The 12,365-nt window shown below is 37.9% G+C and overlaps 1 protein-coding gene across 2 annotated transcripts in view; it reads left to right on the top strand.

The window, feature by feature from the left end:
* Positions 1-12,365, top strand: part of chchd6a (coiled-coil-helix-coiled-coil-helix domain containing 6a) — a 69,660-nt gene that overhangs the window by 17,897 nt on the left and 39,398 nt on the right. The window contains exons 5-6 of one of the 2 annotated variants that reach the window (XM_018675316.2): positions 3,344-3,367; positions 5,656-5,739. In XM_018675316.2, the coding sequence (XP_018530832.1) occupies positions 3,344-3,367; positions 5,656-5,739 (108 nt within the window). The remainder of the gene's footprint in view (positions 1-3,343; positions 3,368-5,655; positions 5,740-12,365) is intronic. The other variant, XM_018675317.2, reaches the window with a different exon arrangement.

The raw sequence follows: 12,365 nt of genomic DNA, 5'->3' as shown, positions 1-12,365 counted from the left end.
CCAAAATTCACAAAAGGCTAAAAATGTAAACCTCCAGGTGGCACTAGAGGAAAAGTCAGGGTATCACCATAGTCATTAGAATTCATCATCAGGGGACCGTGAGTGTCCGTCCAAAATTTCATGACTATCCATCTGGAAGTTGAGATATTTCAGTCTGGACTAAAGTGGTGGACAGACTGATGACATTGGCATCCCTAGAGCCACACTCCTACCATGGCACAAAGGGGTTTTCGTAAAAATCCTGTTTAATATTCCTCAAATAAGTAAAGTAAGTAAATAAATAAAGGTGCCCAGCTACAAGGTCAAACCAGCATATGGAGGAGACAGTGACCTTTTCATTCAGAATAGAACATAGAGATCTACATCCATATGTCATCACTGCTTGCGTCTCAGCAACCAGAACTGTTAAGGTCACCCCAGTAACACTTTTTGATATTATCGAGCATGTTTCAAGAAAACAAGGCTTATCATATTTATGTTATGTGTAAGGATTAAAAACCCTATAAAGATATAACTAATCTTTTGTCTTGACAGTCACAAGGTAAATTGTAGAATGACCTGTTTATCATCCCAAGTAAGGTACTAGGAATGTGATCTTGTGTGTGTTTGATTGGCCAACACAGCATGCAAGATGTCACTGCATTATGTTATGATGCAGCCTTTTTTTCTGCTATGGTTCCCCACTGTGCCATAGAAAAAAATAGATGGAAATAGAGGACTGCGTTTGTCCATGCCGAGCTAAAATCGGTTTAAAGAAGGTGTAACTCAAGAAGACAATAATGACAGACTCATTGACACATTAGTACAGACAAAATAAATAAATAAATGACACGAACAGACAATTCCAGATATCCAGTAAGAGAGACAGACTAAAGAAACATGTAAGCCCCAGCCATTGTCCACGTGTATGTGTCTCGGTGTGTGTGTGTGTGTGGTGTGTTGTGTGAAGTCACGCCTGGCTGGCTGTTATCTACCATAGACTCACAGGTCCCTGGAGGGACACCAGAGGAGTCATCTGATTCACTTGCAGTTTCTTCTCTGACTGCAAATTAAAACGGGACCAACACAGAGACACAGATAGGAAGGAGAGCTGTGTTTTTTAATTAAATCTATTCTGTTTCTGCTTAATCCTCTCCAAACAGATACTTGTCTAACATATGAAATTAACACGTGAACAATTTCGGTCCCTCTTTTCACCTGCATTAACATGCATCAGCTGCAGCTTTTCAGCTCACAGTGCAAGTATCTCTCACATCAGAAGGCCTCTCGCTCTTTGTCTCTCCTCAGTTAAGGTCTGTTTATGAAACACAGACGATTGGCTCTGATTTGATTTAGCGTTCAGCAGCCCTGATAATTATGATGAATCTTCCTCCCTCTTTGTGTGTGCATGTGTGTGCGTAGACTCTCTTCACCTCAGTTTTTCATTACGGATGCTACTTTTCAGTGCCACGGTGCTGTTAGTCAGTTGTGGGACAACAATTTTTTAAACATATTGAGTGGCATTAATTTGCTGGGTTTACCAGATGTGTAAGATCTACTACATTAGGTTAGTTCAAACAGTGTCTGACAGCATATCAATGGCAGAGAACAAACTTTCTACATCTTAGTTTGTTTCTCAGTGTGACAACCTACCCATCTGGTATCATGAATTGTAGCAAGTTACATTAAGTTTAATTGTATTTGATTGATGATTATACTTAAATGCTATAAGGTTTGACACAGAGCAACACCTTTCTAATCTGAGGAAACCTCTTCTGATGTGACAGTGCTAAAATGCTGCTCCTTTTGTAATTTACCAGCAAAGAAACAGACAGACTAGCTGCCATTCTGATTTACAAGGCACAACTGCTAACTTAATTTTTAACATATTTCAGATTAGTTGATCTTGAGCGTCCATCAGCAGCCATGTCTGACCGGTGAGGACTGAGTCAGAAAAGCAGTTTTATTGCATAATGGAAGTGCAAAGCATAAGTGAAGTGTGAGTAATTTTGAAATGATGCAAATAATTGCAAGCAATGCCGTTGGTTGTGTCATTGTTATAGAATAAGTCAAAGCCCAATGTAGTATTTGAGCTGGCAAATTCATATTTCACACAAGTACATCATCAGCTAACTGCTTCACAGCAAAGATTTCTCACTAATATAACAAAGTATAAAATTGTAGAAAGCCAGTTTCATGTTTTATATCCACTTTCTCTCTGAGACATGAAAAAAACCACACATACAGATAGGGCAGAAGGATGTATGTGCAGAGTTTAATACTAGAAGGCTGCTTTCACATTAATCTACTGAAGGGTAGATCAGTTTAAGATGTGTGTGCACCGGCAGGATCGTGTTAATTAACAACTAGTTTGGAAGCCAGTCGAAGTTCAGTATGCAAAACAAGTGGTATGTGGAAATTTGAAACTTCCAGCACGCATACACAGAGACTCGCCTTCTCAGTGTAGTAGGGAACATCTTATTCAGTGATTCAAGTTTTGAAATGAAAAATATATTGATATTCATAGATTCTGAAGTTTTCAATAAGAAAGAAAGAGAATGAGTAGATGTAAACTTGTACCTGTGTATTTGAACTTTTTTGTAGGGAAACTAAATCACCCCAAATTATCATTTAAAACCATATTAGTTACAAGTATCTTCTCGTCTTTGAACATGTCTGGAGCGGACCTTTGGCATTTTAAACAAGTCTTTTCAATGCTATACAATACTTCTAATTTACTATGTACTATTTGCAGGCTGACATTACCACATACATACTCTTCATCTGCTCATTCTAACACTTCACTTAAACTACCTGACGCTTACACTGAAAGGAATATCCAAACCCAACATGCCTTGTTTGTTATGGCAGCACCATGCCATCAGATGTGCATCACTTTGTACACGAGTCCATCTTTGGAAACATTACATTATAATTTTCATATAATCCATGTGGGGATCTTTCTGCAGTCTTGACAACAGAAAACAGACAAATGTCACACCAGCTGATTTGATATCTTTTAGTCTCTTTCTGTCTCGACTGTGTCATGATTTAATAAATGCAGGATTCCTTGTGAAACTGAATACATTTTGCTAGAGGTGAACACAATAACAATGTAAGTTTCTACGATAATTTTATCTAATCAAATTTATGATTGATTGCAGGAATTTTGTGTTCAACTGCCATTAGATTCAAGTAATAAGATTTACAATAAGATTTTTAACATGCTGCAATGATTGAGCTGTATCTCCTTACTGTTTGTGTTTCATTCTCTTTCCTTTGTGATTGTTCTCTCCTAACCCTGCTTTGTCTCTCTACCCTTCTGTTCTTTCTCTTCTTACTTTCTGTTTCCCAACCTCTGTAGTCAGCAGATGAGATAGAAGTGATGGTAAGTTTCATCACAGTTTTCAGATTCCTGCTCCTCTGTCCATTTCATCTATTCCTCTGCTTTCCAACCCTCACAGTGTTTTATTTCCCCATTGTCCTATTGCACAGACTGAGGGTCACTTTCAAAAAGCTGAAACTACCATCACTCTGCTGATTAGAAATATTCTTAATAATTCCTATTAAATCAAAATCCTTGACTGTTGAAAAAGTAACTTTAAATTGCAGTTTCTGGAGAAAGAAAATCCTCTGTGATTTGATTGAATAGAAAGCACATTGAACCCCTCCCTTCTCCCCTCCTTTTTATTATCTGTCTTCTTTTCATCTCTCCAGGTTCTAAGTTTCTTTCAGTCCCTCCATCCAAATATTTTCATCTCTTCTTCCAACTTGTTTACACATTCTCTACCCCATCACTCCTTCTTAATTCATATATCTTTCCCTTATTCTGTTTATCTGTCTGTTTATCTACCCTTTGCATATTGATCTAGTACTTATGAATCACTGAAATGTTCTGAATTTTCAAATTACAGAAGGTTGCAAAACATCTCTGAGTGATGCAGCATTGTTCACCTGTGAATCAAACTGTACACCAAGGACACAAGCACATTCCGCACATCTTTGGTCCAAGAAGCTTTGTTATGTAGGGACCACTCACAGACTCCACACACACTCTTCAAGCTTCTTACTGTTTTCTCTGCACTGTGCCATACACCATATTTTCAGATACACCATATTTTTTAACCATTGTGCATGTCTCACACTAGCTGAATATATTTAACAAAGAATTGATGACTTAATTAAATTAAGTTATTAAATTAAATGTGAACTAAAAGAAAGCTGATTAATTATAGCTAACATGGAAATTTAATTTTTCAGTTTTTATCTTGCATCGCTCTCTGATCCCATTTTGTCTCTTTAAGTCTCTGCTGTTTGTTTTGCTCGTTTTCTTCTTCATTTCTCTCTCCAGTGTAGCTCCCTCACATGTTTTTATTTTCTCCTGTCATTCATTTCAGCATGGCATGTGTTTGCATGTGCATTCATGAGCCTGTTTGAGAATGGGCATGGTTTTGTGAACATATGAGTATGTTTGTCATCTTCAGTGCTTTATAAATTCTTGGAAAATAACATATGATCTGCAGTGAGTTGAGGCCTGGCCTGATTTTCTGTGCCGGCACAAAAACAGGCACAATGGATGGATCGCTAGATGGATAAATGGGTTGGTGAATAGACGGAGGCAGGTGAAAAGGGAAGATTTTCAAAGAGGTGTAATTTGATGGTTGTGGCTTGCTGTTTGTAGAATTTTAGATTTTATTTTCTTTTTACACAGTAGGCCTTCCCACTAGACAGTACATGGTAGAGAGAGAATATGAATGTGAAGGTATCTTCTGGTCTTTAAAAATCTTTGATCTTGATGAACATTGGCCTAAATCTGTTGCATTTGATTTAATCAAGTCATTCTGCACTGCATGCATTTGCCAGTGGTGTGTATCAAAGTGTTTCCTATTGTATGTCATGTTAGAAGTCAAAGTAATCATAAAACGTTTATTAACAAGCTCATTATATATGATATTAATCAAATACTTGATTGCCCTCATTCTTTTGGGGGCCCCTGGTTCTGGTTCTGAAGGTAAAGGTGCCATTTAGTCACAGTTGGAGTAATTCTGCTGCTTGAATGACTTGAGAATCTCTCAGTTAAATGTCTTGAGCAAAAGCTGAATAACTGTGCTAAGAAATATCTCTTTGATTAAAAAAGGTGGAATCCTGTGTACTTAAACACTTTGAGGAAGAGAAATCCAGTCATTAAACTTCAAGGTCTGTTGCAAAAGGTAAAGATTATGATAGGAAAACACAAACTGCAGGTTAAATAAATACAATTTTATGCCATTCTAAGGCCAAGACTCATGGATTTGTTTTTAGTATTTTGAGCTGTCTGCCACACTGATGGATAAAAAATTCTCAAAGATGAATCTGAAATGACAAAAACAGGTCATAACATATCAACATTGTAACATAAACCTATAGATTGATTATTTTTATATATTAAATAACACTGAGGATTTTGTTTAATGAGAATTTTTAAATACTTCAGAAACCAGCAGCCCTTTCACTTTGCAACCATTCATTTTTCCTACTTTCCTACTTGTGACTGAAAAAAGAACAAAAAAACAGGACTACTGCTGTAGACTGCAACAGTCTCCTACTGTGTAGTGAGAAACCACAACAATATATACACAACAGCCTCCTAACTTACATTGTGTGTGTGTGTGTGTGTGTGTGTATCTCCTCTTGTAGGCTCAGCAGCTACAGAAGAAAGATTCACAGCTGAAAGCGCTGGATGCCTTCTACAAGGAGCAGCTGGCACAACTGGAGAAGAGGGTACAACATTTACACAAACACACATACACTTGGAAAGACTTAATTATAACCTTTCACAGACCACTGAAGACAAAACTACAGATGCATACACACATGCACACAATGTCTTCAGACTTGCGCTGCCTTAGCTTTGTGTCACGCATACTGTATATGTAAAAAAAACAAAACAAAACCCTTAACAGACACACACATTAATGTGCTATCACAAAAATGCAGGCACAGAGACACCTCCAAATTTCCAATCACACACAGATACACACACAATAATTCTCTACATGATTTGTGCATCTTCAGTTAGCTACAGCACAGTGACAGAAAGTGAATGGATATAGATGGTCTGTGTTGTTACTCATTATGTGTAATCTGAGTCTGGTCTAACACACCTGCTCAGAAACACACCTCTGATACCCAAAAATACCAGTAGTAGTACCCTTTTTTATTACAGGAATAATACACTTGAGTGTACACAGTGCCAATGCAGTGCGTACTGTGCATAACTTTAAGGAATGCCATTATGTGAAATAAGGCAGTTTATGTATTTCAATATACAAACAAGTAAAATGAAACTAGCTGCTACAGAATAAGATAGTAAGTACAACAAACACAAAAATCTGTGGACAAAGCACTGCATAAGGTGTGTCTGTAAATGTGATTCAAAAGGCAACAAGGATTTTAGCCAGCCTGAGCATCTCCAGGGAGCCTGTACAAGCCCATTTCATCTATCTGTCTGACATTTACCAGGCAGAAAAGGTGTGGAAGCTGTTAGTCTCAAGTTAGGTCTAAGCCTCACCAGGCACCACACAAAAAGGACCTTTACACAGACTCTCTCCGGGAAGCACTCCTCCTGTTCTCAGATGGAGAAGACCTTTACAGGACATTATGTGAAAAATCTAAGTATTATGTTCTGTTTACCATGCCTAATACAAGCCTGTCCTGCTTGAGTGGGAGCAGAGGGAGTGGTGGGAGCAGATGGAGTCACACAGGGCAACCGTGTGACCTTGTAAAAAGCTTGTAACAGAGAGTAGACTTCATACGTTATCAGTCACTCAGCCTTTTCTATCTTTATTTTGCTATTACATTTAGTCAGTCATTTGTTTATTTCTGATTGCTATAAAAAAGTAAGAGCCAGAAAATCTCTAACCAAGTTTGGAATAAATCTTTGATGGTTGGCCCACTTGTTCAAAAAACTTGTGTTTCTGTATGCTTACATGCATGTGAGTAGAGGTTATGTTTAGTGTCTGCTGTAAGCTACGATAAGCGGATAGAGGCACTGATTCGAGCAATAGGCTTTTTTCTGTTTGGTTAAATCTGAAGTTTGAGCTTTTTGAAACTAGGCATGTCCAATCCTGTCCTGCTAGCCTCTGCCGATGACAAGAAGGAAGGAAATGTCTTTCTTTCTTTCTTTCTTTCTTTCTTTCTTTCTTTCTTTCTTTCATGATCGTGGATGTCTAGTTTAAATAACAGACGGACAAACACACACAGGCTTATATCACAATAGCACAAAATCTGTATTCTAATTACCACACAGTCAGCCTAAATAAACATTTATTACCTCAGTAAATAGTCTCTACACACATTTTAAACACACATACACACACACATTCACAGGTCTTGGTGTCAGCTGCCTGGATATTTGTGTTAGTCTCATTAGTAACAGGTTGGGTTTGTAGAAGGACTGGAAGACTGGCAGGCTGGCATACGGGTGGCACAAGCTGTATTTGCTGTTGAGCTTAGGATGTTTGTAGACAGACCTCTATGTGGGTGTGTTTGTGGTGTGGGTATGTGTGTGCAACAGAGAGACTGACAGAGAAGGAGATGTGTTTTGTATTCATACTGTATATTCAGGTGCATGTGTATTGTATATGTGAATGTGTGAATTTATGTATCCATCTGCAGAGCCCAGTGTGTTTGCTGACTGCACCAGACGCCACATAATGCTGTGGTTTTAGTCTGTTTGACTGCTCAAAATGTTCTGAATGCTTGAGGTTTAGTTTTCTCAAACTGCTCAGCTGAACTGAACAAGCTAGGCTTACTAAGCTAGGCTTATGTTAATGTTATCTTACCCTTTGCATTAACATATGTCCAGGGCTGGGATGTAGCGAAGTGGCCTGACACTAGACCTTTAACAATATGCACTGGGAAATTAAAAGAAAAAAATGTAATTTCTGTTGCAGTCTAATATTTTCGAACTGACAGACAAAACACTCAGGAAAGAAATCATTTTAACCAGACCTCTTTGGAAAAAACTGTTTTTGTTTGTTTTCTTTGGTGAAAAAATTATACGGAAATACTCAATTCTCATCAGTTCAAAAGTTGCTCTAAATGTTATAAGATATATACACTATAACAATAAGTAGTAGAGTACTTTGTCTTCTTTCTCTCTCTCCCCCTACTGTCTGTCTCTCTCTCTTACTCTGTCACACACACTCCTGTCATAGTAGAGTATAGTTTGAAGCTGGTGGAATTAGAGCGTACAGAAGGAGATAATAATCCTCCTCCAAGTCTGACAGGTTGCTTGACACGCTGTCAGCAGTGGCCTCCATGAAGTGCACCAGAAATATCTGCACACTAAACACAGACACACACACACACACACACACACACACACACACACACACACACACACACAGCTTTATTCCAAATAATGCCAACGGCAGTACATTTATTCCTGGCCAAACAGAGAAGAGGCAGAGGACTTATTTAAGATGACTTGCACTCACGCACATACATACACATACTGTATACACACAGACGTATGCACACACATACATATGTACGTATATATTAACTCATACACACATATTGACAACATACTGTATGTGTGTTCCTGACACAATGGAGCCAGGTTGGCCTTCTGATCAGAACCTGAGGTTTTGTTTAAAAACTGTATTAAAAAGTCCACTTTTCTGCTGTGTTGCACTTTCTTATGGAAATGCCTACGCTCTGGGCCTGTGTAGACCGAGTCAAAGTTTAACGCTTTCATCCTGTGAACAGCTATCTGCTCAATATGCTGCAGCAAGGGCTTCGAATCAGCTTATTAGTTTAGCTTGTTAGCAATATTTCCACTGAGGCTGCACCCATCTGGAGATGAAGATATGAGTTTTATAATAAGTTAATGTTTCTAAACATTGCAGAGTTGTGCCTAACATTCCAGTCACCTCATTATTTTTGCCTGAGCAAAAAAGAAGTGCTTGTGTACATTCCTCAACAGTGGTAAACACTCCACAACATCTAACCAGTAACATTTAATTTAAGTATGCAGTGTCGAGATGAGGGAAGAAAAATATGAAAATTAATTTTGACACAGAGCTTCTAAAGCTGTAGGCATAAATGATATCAAAATGCTACACTGTGTGTTTTTATATGTTTTTTACATGTCCTATAACCTTTAAAATTCAAAGTCAGTGGTTCTGTTTTTTGTTGTAAATCAGGCTGATTTCAGATTCCAAGAAGTCACTGTCCCTGGCCCAGGGACCATATTTTACCCCCTGTTTCTAATCTTTGTTAAGCTGATTGGAGCTTCATATTTAACAGATAATTGACAGATATGAGTGCAGTATCATTTTTTAGAAATCTAAGTCTTGGCAAGAAAGCAAATCGGCACATTTCACAAAATGTCACATTGTTAAATTTAGGTTTGTAGGTGTAATATACTTGCTATGCATATAGCCTGTACTCTGTTTTCTCTAAAGAGAGCAGACCATGCAATTAAATATCAGTTTAACCTTAAATAATCTACTGTCTAAGATGCTGTGTGGCCTATCTTGACTCTCAAATGTCTAAACAAGCTAAAATCAGCAAAATGTGATGTGATAGGGTGAAAGTGTAGATATGAACATGCATATGTCTGTCATCTACGTGTGCTTTTGGGTCCCAGCTAATTTGAACAGAGTTGTTAGTCAGAAGGTCTAGCGGAATAGGTGTTCCATTAGTGACTTCTGTGACCCTTAATGGCTTTAGCACAAAAGACTACAGTACAGGAGAAGAGTATAAGATACACACAGGAGAACCTGGCTCAAGTAGATGAGAGTACATTTAAGCGTATAGGACATATAATATAAAAAAACGACATGTCTTTCAAAGCTCACAGATACAACATACACTCACACACACAAGCCCACACAGAGCCCAGGGTCAGTAGTGTGACACTGTAGAAAATTATTTTGTGTTGTATGGTGAATTCTTTTTCCAACTGTCAGGTCAGACCAAGATGTTAGTAGAAGTTGGAGTGTGTGTGGGTTAAAAGACTGCTCCATTTACAGTTGGATCAAAGAACAGCCTGTGTGTATGTACGTGTGTGAGTTTTTTTTGCCACCCACCTGTAGAGTAATGTTTGTGATGACTGCAAAAATTGCGCCTTTTCCCTCTTTTGGCAGGTGTCACTGTGTTTCCTCATCATCCACTGCTGTGTAATTATGTCATGGCACACATCAGTGCTCTACTCTGACCAGTTGTAGCTTGTGTGAGAGGTTCTAGATCCTGATCTTAACTTGCAAGTTTGGTTTTCCAGTTCAGTATTACCTTTATCACAATTGCATTGTTTTAATTAACCAGCAGCAATGGAAATAAAAATAGATCTACCAAATTACTTTCAAGCTTGTAATCAACCTCAGTAATCACTAAGCACTAAATTTAAGAAATATATTCCATAGTAGTAGGGGTAGTTGTCAACATGTGTTGACAGCTGGGGAGAATGGCTGCAATCATAAACAGCACGAAAGCAGAAATCTGTTGCTATTGATGGCTGAGGACTGTAAAGTACAGCTGTTGCCACCTTTTTACAGCTAACAAGCTCGTTGACACTACACATTGGCTGAGTTTTTCTTGGCTCTGTCCAATTCTGTTAATATTTTGCAAGTTTTGATGGCCATCATTGGAAATACTGAACAATGGTCATAGACATTTACATCATTATTCTTTTTTTACTAGTTTTCTCTCAGCTTTTATCTCTAACCCTGGGTCAGCAATTTATCCATTCTCTCAAAAATATTAACAACATGCCACAATCATCATTGCCTGAGAATTCAGATGGAAAGCATGGGGAAATACAGAGAGAAACCTCAGAGCAACTGTGACGTTTGGAGCACCTATTCTGGCTGAAGAGATATAGCAGGAAAGTTGACAAAAAGGGCTCAGGCACTAAGAGAGAAAAGAGGGTCTATAGTGTAGAGAACATAATGAGAATGTAGGTGAGATGGAAGTGGCAATTAAGAAGCTGTAGGTGGCATAATAGTTGTAGTCAAAGCTCTGACAAATGAATGATTCAAGTTTAGCGGCACCAAATGCTGTCAGTCAGTTGAGACATGTTGTGTTGAATGTTGTAGATTTTGACTTGAGGAAGATACATCAACCTTTATCTGCTCACTCTTTGTAAGCCATTATTGATGAGATCTGTGCAGCATGAGGAGGTAAGTTAGTATCACAATTAGTTATAAATTCAGCCAGTTGTGGTGTTAATGACACCTTTTAAGTGTTATCTGACAGCTTTATACTATCTCTCATTTACACCTGGCAACAACTGAGTTACATGCTGGCTAACTTTCAAAAATCATTGTGAGATGATCACCTAGAAAGTTTATTTTCAAAAAGACAAACTAACCATATCACCTAGGTAACAGCCATGATTTGTTCTTGTTATTCTTTTTCCAGCCTACAACATAAATTAACTATAGCTAAATGAATTTGCCAGCTACTGTTTTTTAATAGCTTGTTTTTGTAGTTGCAGACTAAAACTTTAACTTTATACAGCCTGTTAGGACAATTAATTATGTAAGTTACAATGAAAATTGCAGTTCCTGCAATTTGATTCAGCCCTATTGAATGATAACTAGCCCATTGTATAAGTGCAGATATGGGTTAGGAGTGTGCAATACTGAGGAAGGTGATACCAAGCTACCAATATTTTTCCTAATATATTTGAATTTTATTCTTAACTGAGGTTTTATGACTTAGCAAAATTTCAGAACTATTTGAAGCAAACCAGTGTATTCTGTAATCTGTAGTGGCTAACATTTTGTTCTTTAGGAGGCATAAGTTGAAAAATAGAAGAAAAGGAGAGGAGGAAATATGTTGGAACAGCAGGAAGAAGAGTTTGGTTTAAGTTCAGTGCCAGTGTAAAAAATAATATCCTCTGCAGATGACAGCTGGATCAGAAATCCTGCAAACACCTCTTAATTCACTGGTGTCACCATGACAACAAATGCTGCCACACTTAATTTGTGCCTATCAGTAACATAAAAGGATCATTCATCTTTAAGTGAAGTTGACTTTGATGGCACTTTTCACTTTTTCGATATAAGAAATATTCCTTACCGGAACTGACCCTGGAGTGGTTGGTAATCCAACGTATCAAAGGCATAGCCAAGAAAAATAACACAGGCAACACTGATGCTAGTAGTCCTGTAACAGCAGTTAAATGTGTCCAACCTCCATGAAATCAGAGGACTTATGATATGTTCTGAGCAAGCAACATTTCCTCCTCTTGTTCATTGTCAGCCAGTCTCAATGATTTATCACTCTTTTGTGTTTTTGGAAAGCTGTTCATAAATCCACCTGAGGCTTGATACTGTATAAAGAATGTGTAAGAGCAAGTAGAGATGGAATCTAAATAAACCATTGTTCTCTAG

The sequence above is a fragment of the Lates calcarifer genome, linkage group LG6 (genome assembly GCF_001640805.2).
Source record: "Lates calcarifer isolate ASB-BC8 linkage group LG6, TLL_Latcal_v3, whole genome shotgun sequence".
Taxonomy (NCBI): domain Eukaryota; kingdom Metazoa; phylum Chordata; class Actinopteri; family Centropomidae; genus Lates; species Lates calcarifer.
Note: the sequence above shows the minus strand (reverse complement) of the source record. Positions and strands in the feature narration are given on the sequence as shown.